Consider the following 20,709-nt stretch of genomic DNA (forward strand, 5'->3'; position numbering starts at 1 on the left):
GCGTGGAGTATCTTTTTTCAGCCCTTCACTTTCAGCCTGTATGTGTCCCTCGTTTTGAGGTGGGTCTCTTATAGACAACATATATAGGGGTCTTGTTTTTGTATCCATTCAGCCAGTCTTTGTCTTTTGGTTGGGGCATTCAACCCAATTACATTTAAGGTAATTACTGGTAAGTATTATCCCGTTGCAATTTACTTTATTGTTTTGGGTTTGAGTTTATACACTCTGTGTTTCCTGTCTAGAGAAGGTCCTTTAAGCGTTTGTTGGAGAGCTGGTTTGGTGATGCTGAATTCTCTCAGCTTTCGCTTGTCTGTAAAGCTTTTGATTTCTCCTTCATATTTGAATGATATCCTTGCTGGGTACAGTAATCTGGGCTGTAGGTTATTTTCTTTCATCACCTTAAGTATGCCCTGCCATTCCCTCCTGGCCTGAAGAGTTTCTATTGAAAGATCAGCTGTTATCCTTAAGGGGATCCCCTTGTGTGTTATTTGTTGCTTTTCCCTGCTACTTTTAATATTTGTTCTTTGTGTTTGATCTATGTTAATTTGACTGATATATGTGTGTTGGGGTATTTCGCCTTGGGTTTATCCTGTTTGGGACTCTCTGGGATTCTTGGACTTGGGTGATTATTTCCTTCCCCATTTTAGGGAAATTTTCAACTATTATTTCCTCAAGTATTTTCTCACGGTCTGTCTTCTTGTCTTCTTCTTCTGGGACTCCTATGATTCGAATGTTGGAGCGTTTAACATTGTCCCAGAGGTCTCTGACATTGTCCTCATTTCTTTTTTCCTCTGCTTCATTTATTTCTACCATTCTATCTTCTAACTCACTTATTCTATCTTCTGCCTCTGTTATTCTACTGTTGGTTCCCTCCAGAGTGTTTTTTATCTCATCTATTGCATTATTCATTGTATATTGACTTTTTTATTTCTTCTAGATCCTTGTTAAACCTTTCTTGTATCTTCTCAATCCTTGTCTCCAGGTTATCTGTAACTCCAATTTGTTTTCAAGATTTTGAGTCAATTTCACTATCATTATTCAGAATTCTTTATCAGGTAGGTTTCCTATCTCTTCCTCTTTGGTTTGGGTTGGTAGGCACAAAACAATGAATTTCACTTTCTTCTCAAGCGCACACGGAACCTTCTCCAGGATAGATCACATCCTGGGCCATAAATCTAGCCTTGGTAAATTCAAAAAAATTGAAATCATTCCAAGCATCTTTTCTGACCACAATTCAGTAAGACTAGATCTCAATTACAGGAGAAAAACTATTAAAAATTCCAACATATGGAGGCTGAACAACATGTTGCTGAATAACGAACAAATCATGGAAGAAATCAAAAAAGAAATCAAAATATGCATAGAAATGAATGAAAATGAAAACACAACAATCCAAAACCTCTGGGACACTGTAAAAGCAGTGCTAAGGGGAAGGTTCATAGAAACACAGGCATACCTCAAGAAACAAGAAAAAAGCCAACTAAAGAACCTAACTCTACACCTAAAGAAACTAGAAAAGGAAGAAATGAAGAACCCCAGGGTTAGTAGAAGGAAAGAAATCTTAAAAAAAATTAGGGCAGAAATAAATGCAAAAAAAACAAAAGAGACCATAGCAAAAATCAACAAAGCCAAAAGCTGGTTCTTTGAGAGGGTACATAAAATTGACAAACCACTAGCCAGACTCATCAAGAAACAAAGGGAGAAAAACCAAATCAATAAAATTAGAAATGAAAAGGGAGAGATCACAGTAGACAACACAGAAATACAAAGACTCATAAGAGACTACTATTAGCAATTATATGCCAATAAAATGGACAACTTGCAAGAAATGGACAAACTCTTAGAAAAGTACAACTTTCCAAAACTGAACTAGGAAGAAACAGAAAATAAAGTTGCACGATATAAAATCAACACAGAAACCCCTTGCATTCCTATACACTAATAATGAGAAAATAGAGAAATTAAGGAAACAATTCCATTCACCGTTGCAACGAAAAGAATAAAATACTTAGGAATATATCTACCTAAAGATACAAAAGACCTATATATAGAAAACTATAAAACACTGTTGAAAGAAATCAGAGAGGACACTAATAGGTGGAGAAATATACTGTGTTCATGGATTGGAAGAATAAATATTGTGAAAATGAATATATTACCCAAAGTAATTTATAAGTTCAATGTAATCCCCATCAAGCTACCAACGGTGTTTTTCACAGAGCTAGAACAAATAATTTCACAATTTGTATGGAAATACAAAAAACCTCGAATAGCCAAAGCAATCTTGAGAAAGAAGAATGGAACTGGGAGAATCACCCTGCCGGACTTCAGGCTCTACTACAAAGCCACAGTCATTAAGACAGTATGGTACTGGCATAAAGACAGACATATAGATCAATGGAACAAAATAGAAAGTCCAGAAATAAATCCACGCACCTATGGACACCTTATCTTTGACAAGGGAGGCAAGAGTATTCAATGGAGAAAAGATAATCTCTTTTAACAAGTGGTGCTGGGAAAACTGGTCAACCACTTGTAAAAGAATGAAACTAGAACACTCCCTAACACCATACACAAAAATAAACTCAAAATGGATTAAAGATCTAAATGTAAGATCAAACTATAAAACTCCTAGAGGAGAACATAGGCAAAACACTCTCCGACAATAATCACAGCAGGATCCTCCATGACCCACCTCCCAGAATATTGGAAATAAAAGCAAAAATAAACAACTGGGACCTAATTACAATTAAAAGATTCTGCGCAGCAAAGGGAACTATAAGCAAGGTGAAAAGACAGCCTTCGGAATGGGAGAAAATAATAGCAAATGAAGCAACTGACAAATAATTAATCTCAAAAATATACAAGCAACTCCTGCAGCTCAATTCCAGAAAAATAAACGACTCAATCAAAAAATGGGCCAAAGAACTAAACAGACATTTCTCCAAAGAAGACATAAAGATGGCTAACACACACATGAAAAGATGCTCAACATCACTCATAATCAGAGAAATGCAAATAAAAACCACAATGATGTACCATTTCATGCCAGTCAGAATGGCTGCTATCCAAAAGTCTACAAGCAATAAATGCTGGAGAGGGTGTGGAGAAAAGGGAACCCTCTTACACTGTTGGTGGGAATGCAAACTAGTACAACCTCTATGGAGAACAGTGTGGAGATTCCTCAAAAAACTGGAAATGGAACTGCCATACGACCCAGCAATCCCACTCCTGGGCATACACACTGAGGAAACCAGAACTGAAAGAGACAAATGTACTCCAATGTTCATCGCAGCACTGTTTATAATAGCCAGGACATGGAAGCAACCTAGACACCCATCTGCAGATGAATGGATAAGAAAGCTGTGGTACATTTACACAATGGAGTATCACTCAGCCATTAAAAAGAATACATTTGAATCAGTTCTAATGAGGTGGATGAAACTGGAGCCTATTATACAGAGTGAAGTAAGCCAGAAAGAAAAACGCCAATACAGTATACTAATGCATATATATGGAATTTAGAAAGATGACAACGATAACCCTGTATATGAGACAGCAAAAGAGACACCGATGTATGGAACAGTCTTTTGGACTCTGTGGGAGAGGGCGAGGGTGGGATTATTTGGGAGAATGGCATTGAAACATGTATATTATCATATGTGAAACGAATCGCCAGCTCAGGGTCGATGCATGTAACAGGATGCTTGGGGCTGGTGTACTGGGATGAACCAGAGGGATGGGATGGGGAGGGAGGTGGGTTCAAGATGGGGAACATATGTACACCCGGGGCAGATTCATGTCAATGTATGGCAAAACCAATACGATAATGTAAAGTAATTAGCCTCCAATTAAAATAAATAAATTAAAAAAAAAAAGAATGAGGTATTAACTTATAGACAGTTTAGGAGAAAGTGAAGTGTTATTGGTACAGATGTGAGGAAGTCAGCATTCTCGTAAATTGATACAAATGTGGGTTGTTAAGAGAATTTTTAAAAATCCCAATTTTAAAATATCTATTGCAGTTAACCATGTAATGATGTAAATAATTTTGACTTGTCAATCATACTCCTGGGAATCTATATCTCAGAAATAAACTGTTAGCACTCAATCACAAAAAAATAAAATAAATAAAGTCTATTTGGTTCCTGATTCAAACAAACTTAAATATCCATTTATGATATTTGAGACAAGAGAAATTTGAACAAATATTTACTAGATTTGAGGATATAATTACCATTAAATTTTTGAAACTTCCTATGCTTTATGTTAAAAAAACTTGAAGTCTTCAAAAAAAAGCTTGAGCAACATAAAATTGTTTAGCTTTGAGACATTCTTGATACTTCTGAACATGTTAAACTGTAATCAGTTTTTTTATTCAGTCCATCATTGTATAGCAAAGTTAAATAAATAGATACCATAAATGTGGGAATCCTTTATTTTCCTAATAAAAGTAGTAGAACCAGTTCAAGTAGTTGAAACTGGAAGGTATTCCCCACTCTCCATGCATCAATATGGCCAACACCAGATGATGCACTTTAATGATTCATTTTCAACCTATTAAAAATAAAAATGACTCCAACGTTTAAAACTAGCCCTCACTGATAGTAGCTCCAATCACTGTGTTTGAGCTTAACTGCAGGAAAAGTTCTGAAAGCAGTTTGGCTTAAATTCAAGTGTGAGTCTATGTAGCCCAAAAGCAGATTGCCAGGTTTAGACTCAAATGGCCTGTGTAAAGCACAGCTCTGTCACTCCCCTGTCCAATGAACTTTGGCCAGCTTCTTAACCTTTCTGTGCCTTTGATATTCATCCATAAGAAGGGGATAAGAAGTTCTGCCTATTAGGACTGTCAGTAGGATTAAGTGAGCACACATGAAAATGAACAAATGCAAAGCAAATATTCAATAAATACTGGCTGTATTTATGACTGTATTCAAGGGTAGGAAAACTGATTCAATAATATTAAAACTTTTGTGAAAATTCAGTTTCAGAAACTAGAACTGTTTTAGAATATTCTCATGTCTGTGAAACAAGTAGCACTAATTATGCTAAAATTGAACATAAGACTGAGTTGTTATAGATAAAATAGTCGCTAGGTTCTTAATTTGAAAATTTCCCATTTAGTTAAAAAAAAAAAAAAAAGATCAAGTTCAGGGTGAAATCTGTCCTTTAGTACTTAAGATTTCATACTAGTTCTCAATACCAAAAATAAAGAGTAAAAAATGGTGCATAATGTCTGTTTCAGTAAAAACATACACTGAAATACTCTGGAAGTGACTGATTTGTAAAGATACCTACAAATATAAGCCAGACAAATGTAAAACAGTGAAGCAAGAGGAGCTATTTTTTTCTGATCATAAAATATTTATTAAGGTATACTTTAGGGAATATAGTGAATATAAAATTTAGGATCACAATATGAAGCAATTTCAATCCTCTCAAAAAGTCAGCCCAGTCCTCAATGCTCTGCAGATGTAAAACCACTGGTGAGACTCACTAAAAGCAGTTTGACTAGTACAGAAGAGGCTTTTCATGAAATTTACAACTAGATCATCTGAATACCTCTTTTAAGTGCAAAACCACACCACATTACACTAATGCAGCAACAATGCATTCATATTGTTTTCATTAGTAGTCAACTTGCATAAAACACCAGAAAAAAGCACAATGGAGCTCACAAAATGGGCTAAAAAATGAACCTGTTCTTGCAAAACACACACTGTAATGGAAGAAGACATTAAAAATGTATTATGCACACTACAGAAGCTGCGTTCATTCCAACAATCTCAAGTGTCACTTCCTTTTCTAAAATCAAATTACATGAACCAGGCACAACTAATATTTGGGAGGCAGTGTGTAGCTAAAATTTCATTTAACTAATTTCTCAATGATTTAAAAAATCCCCATAAATCTTTTCTGTCCTGAGGTAGTTGCAAAATAAATCATAACTTGGATATCAACTAGAGCTGAGGCTTTGACTTCTTATTCATTAAAACTAGTTGTTAACTGACAAGAACTACCTTTTGATATTTAAAAGACAGTTGAGAAATGGGCCTCTTACTACACACACAAGATGATGGCTATGTAGGAAAGAGGATTAGCTGCTTCAGAACGTGAGATATGGTCCACCATTGCTTCCACCCCTCCCAACCACCCCCAACCATTTTAGATTCCTTATTGTCCAAAAAGCCACGGGGAGCAACACAGTAGTAGACAGATCATCGTCCTTTGCTGTAGCCAGGGAAGAAAAGGTCAAGTAGAGTCTGCAGAACCACATTGGGAATCATGATGTAACTCTGGCCAAGATCATGCCGGCAAGCAGGACAGGAGAACACTTGAGCCTTAAAGGAGCGCTGCAAACAATCCTAAGGCAAAACCAAAAACAAAATGAAAAGTAAACACACCTGATTTCATCTGCGTGTAAAGCATATAGATAATACTCAACAATTTAGGCTTTTGAATAGAACTAGAAACTTACTGTTTGGCAACAAGAGAAATATGAAAGATGAACAACTGTCAAGGCCTGAACCTGCAGTATGAAAATGAACTTACAGACAAGGCTTCAGTTCCTCCTCTAACACACGCTGAGACTTCAGGCAAATGACAATTTTTATATAAAGTTCCTCATTTAGTGAAATGAGTGTTAGAATTCTGCATGGTTCCCACTAGCCTCACCTAGGTTGGATTTTAATCCTTATCTTTCCTGATGGGGCACTAAAGAATTAAAAAAAAAAAGCTCAGGAATTCCCTCCTTAAAACTACATTATCTATTTTATATAATGTGTTTTCCAAAAAGACTATTTAACTGACTCAAGGTCAGATACAAACACTTATGTGGAAAGTCTGTTTCCATTTTACAAAAGAAACTAAGCCTCAGAAGTTAGGTCAGGACATAATAACCACCAAGCGGTAGAACAAGATTCCAACCTTGGTTTGACTGAAATTCAAACCTTTTATACCACACTGATAAGACAATACACAACTCCTCTGGGCATGCTGCCAAACAGAATTTGTTCTAGATCTGTTAAGTACACAGAATTATTTCAGTTTGTATATGAGACATACATAAGTTGTAATAGAAAACACCAGCAACACCTTACTTTCTTTTCCATTTCAACTCATCTTCAATAATTTCAAACGTGATAGAATGTGGAGACTATATAGATTTGAACTGCTGTATAATTAAAATATGCATTTACCACCAAGACGAAATTAAATGCTTCCTATCCAGCAAGGTTCCTTATCTATTCTGCTTCATGAAAAAAAACTGCTTTTTCATGAGCTATAAACAGGTTTGGAGGTTAGTGTGCCTCCTCGCCTAATAAAGGAAAATGAGAAAGGAATTCTACTTACTTTACAGACATTGTGGAGGCAATCTGTTGTCACAGGCTGGTAAACTAGCTCCTGGCAGCATACACACATAAAAGATTGTTCCAATTTTTTCAGAAAATTCTAAAATGGTACCCAAGCGGAAGAAAAAAAGGTTAGCATTTCATAATATATTAACAGAATTCCAAATAATTGTATGTGGGGGGGTGAGTGTCCATCGCATTTAGTATATATGCTTTCTATTAAGAAAAAAAAATCAAGTAGTGGTTCTAACTACAAGCAAATGTGTAACAGGAAACTGCAGAAATCTCATCCATAAGATAAACATACTAGTTTTTAAATTTTAGGATTCAGTTGCAAAATATGCAAAGTCAAGATATGACCTTAAAAAGAAAAGCTCATATTTCAGAAATTACTATTTTTCACTTGAAAAAATCATGAACAACTTGTCTCAAGGTCATTATGTACAGATTTTCAAAAAGCTCCATGGTATTCTAATATATCTATATATACTCTAATATATCTATTCACCCTTTTCTCTTATAAAACTTCAATACTTATTTTTTCTGCTGAAAAAAATGAAACCACTTGGCAATAATACTCTAGTATAGAAAACCCCAAAGAATTAATGTATTTATATTCCTAGGATAATTTTCTGTGATATTTTGCCCCAATCCAAAAATCCCCTATTTTCCTATTGCTAACACTTACTCAAACTGGGATTAAATTACAGAAGGTCAAGCTTTCTAAAGCAAACATGATCAAATGAGTACTCTTTAATCTTCAAAAGCCATTATTATGTTCTATTTTATCCAAGCTGTTTAATCTAGAAGGAAAAGTAGTTTTTTGAATAGTCACCAGGATAATCCTCTACTCAGTTATTTTTGGGTAGTGGGGGAGTGTATTTTATATTTGTTCTGTTAATAGAAAAAGTAGAATCTACAAGAATTTCAGGTAAACAAACCCAAACAAAGAAGGATTACATTTCATATTTATATACTGATACTGACTTATTTATAAACCTGGATTATAAAGGTCAAGTGCACTATCAATAAAGTATTATCCAACATACTAGAAGAATATACCGGTTCTGGGGAGATGTGGAAAAAAACTTTAATACCAAGTCCCCCTCTCTGTCAAACGACTATTTCCTCAGTACCTTCACAGTGCAATAAAAGCATATGTAGTATCAACATTTTGAGTTCCTACAATGTGCTAGGTACTCATCTACAAAGAGTAACGAAAAGGCCAAGTCTCTGTTCTCATAGAACTTTATATTCCTTTAGGAGAGCAAATTTTTAAAAATTCAATTTCAGATAGTCATAACTGAGGAAACAAAGCAAATTAAACAACAGAGTAAGGAGGGTCTATTTTAGAAAGATAGCTAGGCAAGTCCTCTTTGGGGAGTGCAGTACTTTGTAGAGACTTACAGGATAAGGAATGAGCTACATGAAGATACAGAGAGGAGAATGGCAGTCAGAGAGACAGTATATGTGTAAAGGTCCAGGAATAGGAACAGGTTCAGTGTGTTTAAATAGCACAAATGTCACTGTGGCTGAAGCAGTTTGGGGGGAAGAGTGGCAAGAGGGGAACGCAGAGGTTGGTAGGGATGCCAGATCAGGTAAGGCCTTGGGAAGGTGTTTGATATAAACGCACATATGTAATACATGCACTCATTTAAAAGTCACAGCTGATTAAAATCTGATTTGTTGTTCTTGGTTTATCTGAAAAGAATGGGCATGAAACCTATCCAGGGTAACCACTAGCAGCAAGGTTACAGTCACCTGACCTAGGTATGTAATATCCTGCCACTAGAGGGCAGGGTTTTTATTGTTTGAGAACTGTCAAGTGGTGACTTTCACATAAAAGTTACACTAAAAGAAAAGACTGAAAAGTATACTTGATTTGCACATATCTATCAAGTCTTGCAGGATTTGATGACTTTATTTTTTTAAATTGATAAACAGGATATATCAAAAGCCTCAGACTGAAGCCTAATACATATGTTCCACCCAGACAACAAATGTGCAAAAGAGAACTTTCATTTGTACCCAGATGTTATTATCCTTCACCTGTATCTGCTACTCTGTCTTCTGCCTATTCACAGCTGGGACTCACCTGAGTTACCACTAACCCAGCTGTATCCTCTCCAACCAGAAAATTAGACCATAATCAACAACTGCTTGTTGTTTCTTACTTGCTCTAAGTGAAAATGACTCTTATATACCAGAGTCAAGATTCTATATGCCTGAGTCTCTAGGCTATAAAAAGCAAGTTAACATTTCTCACAGAGCTAACTCACTTTTCTGTCCTCCAAACATGTAAGTCTCATTCTACCCAAGGACAACCCAAAATATTACATTTATAGACGAAACAAAAAAACTCTCCAATATCAATCCAAAGGGTATTGCATAAACCTCATTCATTCCAAACCGTGAACTTCCAGATGTTCAAGCTGGTTTTAGAAAAGGCAGAGGAACCAGAGATCAACTTGCCAACATCCACTGGATCATCGAAAAAGCAAGAGAGTTCCAGAAAAACATCTATTTCTGCTTTATTGACTATGCCAAAGCCTTTGACTATGTGGATCACGAAAACTATGGCAACTTCTGAAAGAGATGGGAATACCAGACCACCTGACCTGCCTCTTGAGAAACCTGTATGCAGGTCAGGAAGCAACAGTCAGAACTGGACATGGAACAACAGACTGGTTCCAAATAGGACAAGGAGTACATCAAGGCTGTATACTGTCACCGTGCTTATTTAACTTATATGCAGAGTACATCATAGGAAACGCTGGGCTGGAAGAAGCACAAGCTGGAATCAAGATTGCTGGGAGAAATTTTAATAACCTGAGATATGCAGATGACACCATATGAAAGAGGAGAATGAAAAAGTTGGCTTAAAGCCCAACATTCAGAAAACTAAGATCATGGCATCCAGTTCCATCACTTCATGGCAAATAGATGGGGAAACAGTGGCTGACTTTATTTTTCTGGGCTTCAAAATCACTGCAGATGGTGACTGCAGCCATGAAATTAAAAGACGCTTACTCCTTGGAAGGAAGGTTATGACCAAGCTAGACAGGATATTGAAAAGCAGAGACATTACTTTGCCAACAAAGGTCTGTCTAGTCAAGGCTATGGTTTTACCAGTGGTCATGTATGGATGTGAGAGTTGGACTATAAAGAAAGCTGAGTACTGAAGAATTGATGCTTTTGAACTGTGGTGTTGGAGAGGACTCCTGAGAGTCCCTTGGACTGCAAGAAGATCCAACCAGTCCATCCTAAAGGAGATCAGTCCTGGGTGTTCACTGGAAGGACTGATGTTGAAGCTGAAACTCTAATACTTTGGCCATCTGATGCGAAGAGCTGACTCATTGGAAAAGACCCTGATGCTGCGAAAGACTGAGGGCAGGAGGAGAAGGGACAACAGAGGATGAGATGGTTGATGGCATCACCGACTCAATGGACATGAGTTTGGGTAGGCTCCGAGGGTTGATGATGGACAGGGAGTCCTGGCGTGCTGCAGTTCATGGGGTCACAAAAAGTTGGACATGACTGAGTGACTGAACTGAACTGATTCATTCCTTAGTCTAAAAATCGTTATCAGCAAGATTTTTCCATAATGATGACTAAAAAAAACACAAAAACTATCAGAGTTTCCTCTCAATCCACATAAAAGGGGCATATAAGATATGCATTAACCCCATTTCAAACACAGAAGTTCTGACCAATGCCCTCAGAAAATGAAGAAAACATAGGAAGGAAGAAACTACTAAAAGGTGATCAAATGGAATTTCAAGAGAGGTTACTAGAGTTCACCCACAACAGCTGCACATCACATACTTTGAAGGAAAGAAAACAGAATAGTAATGTACTACACCTGACAAAGGGCTAACATCTAAGAAAATTGAAGATTCAAATTTATAAGTAAACTGAGAGACAAAAAGCAGTGAGCCAAGAATGAATAGACACTTTACATTTGGAACCTTTACCTTTTGGGATTTGATAATAAAAACTCATTACAAAACATAGCTTAACACAAAACCCAGACATCAGTTAAACTTGAAACTTCTTTTCACTTTAAAATGTTATGATTATCAAAGAAAACAAAAAAATCAAAAACATAGGAAATACTTAAATGCTGGTTTTTATTTTACTCCTAGGCTGAACATATGAGCACTGAAAACTTTGCTGAACTGCTTAAGACTTATTCTATTAGGTAACTTGGAACAAAACTTTCCTGATGAGTTTTAAATTGAATGTGTTCCACAACTGAAAATTCTCTCCATGAACAGTACCTCATACAGTTTAAACACAAAGTGGTCAAAAAACCAACATCTAAGAGGCTTAAAATCAACTTAAAAGCATTTGAGTGCTGCCTCATTTCTGAAAGGAGCAACTGAATGAGAAGCCTGGATAAAAGGATCAAGTTTTAACTGCCTTGTGAAAATGACAATCATAGGGAAATTATTTTTCATCATTTGTTAATATTAGAAATTCTTTAAAAAAAAATCTTTACATACTGGTCCTTCCACAAGCGATGCAAGAACTTCATCCCATAGCTTCTGGTTTTGATGATCTTCTCTGATTAAATGTTGCTGCTGAGGGGTTAGTTGAAAAGCCTCAACTGCTTCTGCTGAATCTGATGATTTGAGGACTTTGGAGGCACTTGGACAATCATCTAGATTTATTTAAAAATGTATCAGCAGAATACAAGTGGTTCTAAGTAGATGAGTTAACCGGCACCAATTATGCTTAGCATGAAGATAACAAGCATAAAGCAGCATCTAACTTTCCCACAGTTTAGGATACTTTGCTGTATCCTAAGTTTAGGATACTTAGGCTCTGACATTTTTCAAATACACAAATATCCCACCCCACTCCACCCCCACCACACACACACACAAAAAAAAACCCTTTTTCTTTTAATTTCTTATGAGTTTTCAGCTTACGCTTAGTATTTCCCTTTATTAAAAACTAAGTTATTTGTATTTACGTCCTTAGATATTACCTACCATCTGCAGATGGCCTTTTTGAGGTTCCTCTGGCCTTCTTTGACTGTCCTTTGGTCTTCTTCCCTTCCTTATCAGAAGGGTAACCTACTGGATACTGATGAGGGGAAAAAGTGCAATGCAGATTTAACCTTCATAGAGAAGAGAGGTCAAAAGGGAATGGGGAGGGATCTATACTTTCCCTAAATTAAAAGGATTTATATAAAGGACACAGACATCGAAAGAAACAGAATTCAAAGGACAAAAGATTATTAAAAATCCCCCAATTCAGTTTAAGACTATAGTTTTGACTGTTAAGATATTCCATTTTATAACATTATGATCTTAGTTTCAGACTGAAAAGAGAAAAGAACTGTTTACGAGTTGTGACTAAAAAGTTTGAGGAAGAAAGTATAATTAGATAGAAAGGTAAGTTTCTGTCTCCTAAAATTAACAGGCAGATAGGGTGAGGCAGGAGAGTTTTTAGAAGACCTAAAGCCACTACATTACTGAATCCTTTATCAACTAAAAGGTTAGACTTTAAGGAATAAATTCTACCCAATTACCCTTGTGTTTTATTGGCTATACATTTTTTTGGACATGCTTTGTGATAACACTCATATTTAAACTTCAAAATGTTACAAGTCTCAATGATATTAACTCATCATAGCTGATTGGCTTACATCTTCTTTCTGTTCAACTGTTTCAAATTTAAACTATCTAGAACACTGCTCTGCTGAACAGTAGACCTGAAAAAAAAATCTTTTGAAAATGGATTTAACAATAGGTTTTAAAAATATTTAGTTATAAAAGGAATGATTTTGGCAGTTATTTTAGCAGCTGACGGATCTCATTTAAACAACCCCATGAGTTAAAAAGAAAAAAACAAAATAAAAAAACAGACTTGCTCTAGAAGAGACACACTCACCTGCCTGGGTGGTCAGACACTTGCCCATAGTTCAGCCCCTACACATGCAGTGTGGGCAGAGCCAGGGGAAATGACAAAGCTGGCAGTCTTTACGAGAAGCACAGTGATGGGGAATAATGGAGGATAAACTGAAACCATGCTCTGAAGTCAGTGTCAGGGACAAAGTCTAGGGTGTATAGGCAGTGGAGGGGGAATGTAGCCATATCATCCATTATGCACACAAAACTAACGAAGTCTTACATGGGTTAACAGCTGAGCATGGGCAAAGAGAAAAAAAAAAGGCAAAGCACTAAAGGTGGTGACAGGACAAGGAAGCAGCTTGGAGGGGGAAGAGAGAAAAGGGGTGAGGAAAAGTGAGAAGGGTAGAAAGCAGACCACTCTTATAAGCCACCTCCCCCCTTCCCCTACCAGAGACACACCCCCTGTGCCCTCTAGGATAAAACTTCCCTTCTCAAGGCCTACTATACCTCAACTTCAGGTATCCCTTTCCCTCATACTTAAAGTCCAGAGTGAACTGGAAATACAGTTGACCCTTGAACAATGCAGGAAGTTAGGGTGGGGCCAATTGTACAGAAGTCAAAACTTCCTATTTAACTTATGGCTGGCCCTCTTCATCTGGGGATTTGACCAACTGCAGAAATGTGCTGCAATATTTGCTACTGAAAAAAGTCCGTGTGTAAGTGGGCCCACGTAGTTCAAACCTGTGGTGTTCAAGAGTCAAGTGTATTTTACTTTTCACTGTCAAGCCCAGTTTTCCCCAAGAACAGTTCTTGGTCTTAGGGCAGTTTGACACATATGAAGCTGCTTTTTTACTTCTTTTCCTTTCCTATACTTGTGTGATCTCATTCCTCACCCCTTACAGTCCACTGATCAACTGCTGTGGGTTATACCCACTGTTAAGGCACACAGATAGTACACAGGTGTACATTTTTATGAACATACATGTAGCCTAGACAAACGTAATCTAACCTGTAAACGTAGACATAGTCTCCTTGACCGTTCTATTCCTTCTGAGGTCCAAGGAGCAGGTTCAACATCATCTCTCCTTAAAAGATAGCGCCAAACCAAGAATCCATGGCTTGATGAAATCTCTGGCCAGTATTTCACCACCTAAATCACAATATTTCAGCTAGTTTGAGATGTACAGTTTAGACTTATTCATAATGTCATGTTAGTGTTTTAAGTAAACTTGGCACAACTAAATGCAACTTTGAAAGATACTGGCTTTGCTGGAACAGTAAGTAAAAAGTATGCACTAAAATATACTTTATTTCCTAATTATGATAATTCTCATAAGGACAGATTGTTATAAATTTCAAGTTGTAGCAAGATTATGCTCAATATAATTTTACATAGTAGATTAAAATGGTGGCAGTAGATGCCTTCGTTTTTAAAACAAAGAATGCATCCTATTTTAAAATTATAATGTGCTCTACTTTGAAAAATCTATTACAGTTAGAATCATTCTGGAAGATATAAGAATCCAATATTTACAACGGCCAAGTTGTTTGAACAGTTTTATCATAAGAGAATATCACTTATAAAAAGCTTAACCCCAAATATAATTCTGCCTTTAGGGACTTCAGGTAAGAGCTCGTTTTGTGCATGTTTTACTTCTAGAAAAAGTAGAAAGACCAACTAAGAAGGTCTATTGTTTCCTTTAGCCCACCCACAGTAGAGCAGTTCCCTGTGGCAACCCTGTCGAAAGCCCAGGAAGAACGACTAACAAGATGTCATGCCAGATAGAGCACCTTATAAATGCCATCATATCTGTTGCCTTCTTCAGGAGCATATTTGCTGATCTTCCTCCCTTTAAAACTGCGTATCACTCTGACTGGCTTACCAGCTCTCCAATTCCGAGACTCTGCTCCAATTTTATCATCCAATGGAGCATCACAGTTTAGGGCCAATGCCCTAAAAAATAAAACAAAGTCTTTATACCAAGTAATCTTTCTTCAAGTATATAATCACATCACTAGCTAACTTAAAAGGTGAATTATGCCTTACCTGATGGTTAAGATTCTATGATTCTTTCCATATTATTCCAGATAATAGGATTATGCTTTCCCCCACCAGCAGAGAAGACAAATCAGTTTTCTGATGTCACCCCCAAGCCAGGGGATTGGTTCTCAGATAGCCTGTAGGGTTCTTCTGAAAGTAATAACATCTGTGCCACGTATAATAGAAAACAACTAGAAATACATGGAATTTTCTTTAAATAACATTGTTGAGGGAAGGGAGAAAGTTGGAAAACTAAAGCAAGTTGACTGCTGTAATCATTATTTTTGATAAGGGAATAAGGTAAGTTGTTGGAATAATGTAGAAAGAAATTCAGAAAAATAAATTTGTCTGCAAGGTACAAATGACCTTTCTTGGTCTACTTTCCATATTCCAGACAGAGATTCCTTAAAGTTTAGAAGATAATAAAGAACAAGTTTAATATGAAGATATCCTTTAAAGATTTCCAGTAAAAAGATAAGTTTAAATAAAACTGAAGCATTCAAATACCTGTGCTAAATCATGACAATAAAGACTTTTGGCTGCTTAAGATCACTACATTTTACTGATGACACATGAACAAGGAGGAACACTGACCTGGAAGCAGCACTTGATTTAGCTGAACCTTCCTTAGCATGTGTACTCATCTAGTAGTAACTAATCAGTAAGGTTATTAGATGTTAGAAGACCTTTCTTGTGGAAACATAGTCCTGCCCTCCAAAAGACAAACTAGAACTATTTAAAGTTGGTATTTTTCCTCTAAGATAGTGGTAGTCAACCTATTTGGCGCTAAAGACCCGTTTCATGGGACACAATTTTCCCATGGAGTGGGGGTGGGGGAGGATAGTTTCAGGATGATTCAAGCACATTCCATTTATTGCACACTTTATTTCTATTATTATCACATCAACTCCACCTTCAGATCATCAGGCATGAGATCCGTGAAGCTGAGGATTCCTTCGGTAAGACACCTGTATCCTAACTTAAGTGGAAAGAATCCACTGAGAACATTTAAGGTTAAAAAAATATATATATACAGACACCCTCCCCTGAAATCTGGTAAAATCAGATTTGAACAAAATACTTTTTTCCAGGGTATAGTTCTTTTTATGCAGGCTCAAAAGAAAAAAAAAATTACGACTAAATGACTATTACAATCTCTATCATACTTAAAGTAAATGAACTTAAGTGTTTTGTTATAAGAAAATTTTTTTAGGTGTCATTAAAGCTCATCAAGTTATCTTTTTTTTTGTTGTTAAAATCTCAAATGGGAAATGCATTAAAACCCTGTCAGGTAGAAGAAACTGTAGCCATTAATTCCAGCACTGGTGTTATTTATGGAATATCTACTGAGATACACATACTTCATCCCCTAAAAGAACTGAGATAGAGATATGTACTATCTTCCCATTAATGAGTAGAATGCTTTGGTGCCACATGTACCTTCCATCATAATGACTGCCACAATTAAGTGGCATTATTAACTCACTTCCAGTTTCATGTAAGTGTGCAGTCTGTTCAAGTCTGTGTAAAGAGTCCAAGAGGATGAAACTAGGCAAAACAAAAGGCTTGTCCATTACTCTGTCCACAGCTCAATCGGTTGCCTCTAACTGTCCCGATAAAGGACAGTCAAGTTACCTGCTAACCTTTTCAGTTTCATAAAGTGGAAGAGCTGAGAAGAAACAGGAACAAACTTCTTAAAAGCAAGGAGCAGGTATCAAACTACCTCTCAGTAGAGAAGCAAAAAGGAATTAGACCATGTACACTCCAGGAAAGAATATATATTATGGGTCAAAGCTACGGGTCTTTTACTTCAGTTTTCACGTTTATAGTAAGACACATAGGTATTTTTGCCGAAGAGGTCTTTACAATCACAAGGTGTACGCACAGCTTAGTGTATAAATTAACTGAAGGAATGTTAGCATCTCTGTGATAAGTTAATCCTGAATTGTTCTCAGTTACTATTTCATTTTTACTACCTTCCTTATTAATATAGACATTTTTACTGTCTGTCAATTATTTTCTGAGATTGTAACATATGATAAACAGGATATACTTATTAGATTCTTCCAAGCTTGAAAAGCAACTCTCATGTACAAGTGCAGGTAGTTACAAAGGAAGTTTCATTCAAGTCAAATAATCTTATTATTTAAAAAAAATATATGATTTTCAGATTTGACATGAAAAAGCCCTTTTGCAAATTCAAGATACATTGACAATACACATCAAAATATTTCTAATTATTTTTAAGATCATTCCTCCTAAAGAATTGCTTCCTCATTAGAAAAAGATTGCCTAGGGACTAGACTTCTACCTCAACAATGTTTTCACCAGCAAATCTGACCTGTCTCCTCTGCTGGTTCAATATAATAATCCTACTGTCAGAAATAATATAGAAGACATAAAAACAGATTCTATATAACTTGGTATACAATAAAAGCCTTGAAACCACAAAGTATATTCTTTACACAGTAATCAGAAATTAAGGGTACACAACTTAAAACTGAGTGATTTAGACTCAGGAAAGCAAAACTCACTTTTATTAAGAATATTTTGTAGAATATTTAATAAAATACAAAAAATTTCAACTTTATCATTGCAAATTTATCACTATGAAAAGTTACAACGTGGTCATTGCTATCTGATGGTTTGGCTCACTTAATCTATTTCTGGTGCTAGCATGCGTTTACAAAATAAAACATTTGAAGTTAAACTTTCTATTCCATGGAAGCAGGAATATCAAATACTTCTATACTCTAAAGTTGGCACAAGGTGGCTCTTTCATAATGATTTTTTTTAAAACACTTAAAAGACATAAATTCTAACAGCACCTTGTGTAGTTCTGATTAAGTTATCTGATGTTTCATGCACATAAATGTGGCTCCCAAACATAACCCTATTTCACATTAGTCTCTTCTAATAAGCAGTTTGTCACTTTAAAAGATAAATTTGTGTTTAGTAGAACAAAATTTGACCTATGTGGTAGTAGGCAAGCCACCTTGTCCTTAATTTCACTTAAATTATATAGGTTTCTTTTCTTCAAAGTTTTCAACATGTTTCCAAATGCAAAGCACATGTATTAAGACTGGGAATTACGTCATTTAAAAAAGAATAATACTAAAAATAAATTAGAAAGCTTATAAGTATTTATATACTAATCAGGTAATAAGATTTTTATTTTAGCTATATTAACTTACACTTTAGGATTCTTCTCTACAGTGTAAGTTATAAATTGTAGTACTATAGTCCAACTGTTAATACAAAGCCCAAATTCTAAACAGTTTTTATAAACTCCAACAATAAAGAGTACCTGTTCATGTTTGTTAATGTTTGATCAGCCGACGGTGCACCAATTCTTTTATTACCAGCAAGATTTTTACCACCACTCCCAGTGTATGTGAATTCATCACCTCGGTCCTGCAGAAGAACATTTTTGGCATTAAACATCTAAATCCAGGTATGATTTCACTAATTCTTATTTCATAGCCAGAACTTTGGTTAGGATGTTATAAGCTGACATGTTCTCTCAAGGGATCTACCAAAATAAGGGAAAATTCAAATATGGTCTTGTGTGTAATATACCTTCAAGCTGTATCACTTGATCTAAAGATTTCATTTTAATATTATAGCTTCCAACATCTCCAGACATAGCTATTCTTGTGATATACAAATAATCTATAGAATGGTACAAAATAAGGTCTTATAGGTTGGGAATATTAATTTAATTCAATGTTATTTAAATAAATATATCAATACTATGCTGGTAGGTTCTTTACAGGGCAACATTTTAATAACTACTCCAAAACGGATTTCTCAACAGCAATCTATACCATATCCAAGTTTGCTGATAACTTTCAAATTTATAATCCTAATAGCATTGTAGTTCCTCACATTTCAAAATTTATGGGTTTACCCAAGTTATATTTGGGTAAGACAACTGCATATAATTGAGAAGAAATTTAGAAACAAATTTATATTGTTATTGTTAAGTTTCTACCTGATTCAGTACTTAAACTAAGAAAACCATCAGTATGTAAATGACTTATACTTTAATAGTGGTTCTTCAATGCAAGATTATTTTAATTAATTCAGACCAAATATAATGACTTTTTAAACTTCATTCTTGCTTGTAACAAAGGTTTTTCATCTAATTTTTCCTTTGGACTAAGAATCAGAACTAAACTTTCATGATTTTAAGTGTTTTTATATGACCCAAAACTTTTGGGACCCTTTGCAGATCCAAACTGAGGTTTGGGTTAAACACTTCATTGATTCAACCCTGAGGTTTATATTTTAAGGAATAAGGCATTAAGGAATTTATCTTCAGTGTATACATCGTTTGAAGCAAGTCTAATACAAAGTACATATTAAAAAGTCCAGGATTCTTCTTAAATTGATCAGATACAGTCTTCCAGAAGGTATCTGGATTGACTTCACAATGGCAGTTTGGCAGTTCCCCCCCTACCATTTTTTTGAGGGGCGAGCAGTTTCTTAAAGAACTAATCATGCAACTACCATACAACCCAGCATTTACACTTCTGGGCATTTATCCCAAAGAAACAAACACTCATATTTATACACACAAAACCCCCTGTACACAAATGTTTATTGCAGCATTATTTGCTGCAATGGGTGAATGGTTACACTGTGATCCACCTGCATCAATAAAACACTACTGAGCAATAGAAAGGAATGAACTATTGACACATGCCACAATGAGGATTATGCTGACTGAATAAAGCCAATCCCAAAGATTATACACTGTAAGATTCCATTTATAAAAAATTAAGTGACAAAATTATACAAATGGACAACAAATTAATGGCTGTCTAGAGTTAAGGGGAAGCAGAAATAGTATGGTGGCTAAAATAGGGCAATGTGAGGGACCCTTGCAGGAAGGAAAATGTTCAGTGTTCTGAATGTATAGCAGTGTCAGTATCCTGGTTGTGATATTAGGCTATAGTTTTGTAAGATATTACCGTTGGCTGAAATTGAGTAAACGGCACAGACATTTCTGTATTATTTCTAATTGTCAATCTACAATTATCCCCAAATTAAAATGAGCTATAAAGCAAACGTGACTATTTTCATTGCAGTAATCAGCACATGCAATGATTAAAGACGCTGACTGATTTACTATGTTGCTTGTATAGAACTGACCACTTCAACACAAAAGTGATGCTAAGAGAGATGGGATTTATCCTGGACAAAGTTTCTGTATTTTACTGAATAATCAAGACACGTTCTAAAGAACAAGGCTGTATCATGACTTACTACTTCATCTGCAAATCCACCAGCCAGGACAAGAGAGTAAGCGCCATCATTACTCCGACCATGAATTCCACCAACATGGGGTCTATGGACACCCGCTTCACTCACCTATAACATCAAGTGAGACTCAAAATACCTTCAAACAGTTCATTAAGTTACATTTACAAAATGGTTTCACATACGTTAC

The 20,709-nt window shown here is 35.8% G+C and overlaps 1 protein-coding gene across 1 annotated transcript in view; it reads right to left on the reverse strand.

Annotated features, from left to right (window-relative positions):
- Positions 1-5,343: 5,343 nt before the first annotated feature.
- Positions 5,344-20,709, reverse strand: part of UHRF2 (ubiquitin like with PHD and ring finger domains 2) — a 73,759-nt gene continuing 58,393 nt past the window's right edge. Inside the window, exons 9-16 of the mRNA XM_055428246.2 lie at positions 20,526-20,630; positions 18,562-18,668; positions 15,005-15,167; positions 14,223-14,363; positions 12,350-12,443; positions 11,858-12,015; positions 7,354-7,452; positions 5,344-6,365 (exon numbers count right to left, since the gene is read on the reverse strand). Coding sequence (XP_055284221.2) covers positions 6,219-6,365; positions 7,354-7,452; positions 11,858-12,015; positions 12,350-12,443; positions 14,223-14,363; positions 15,005-15,167; positions 18,562-18,668; positions 20,526-20,630 — 1,014 coding nt within the window. The 3' untranslated portion in view covers positions 5,344-6,218. The remainder of the gene's footprint in view (positions 6,366-7,353; positions 7,453-11,857; positions 12,016-12,349; positions 12,444-14,222; positions 14,364-15,004; positions 15,168-18,561; positions 18,669-20,525; positions 20,631-20,709) is intronic.

Source organism: Moschus berezovskii, chromosome 7 (assembly GCF_049115385.1).
Source record: "Moschus berezovskii isolate FMDL1 chromosome 7, NW_MosBer_1.0, whole genome shotgun sequence".
Classification (NCBI taxonomy): Eukaryota; Metazoa; Chordata; class Mammalia; order Artiodactyla; family Moschidae; genus Moschus; species Moschus berezovskii.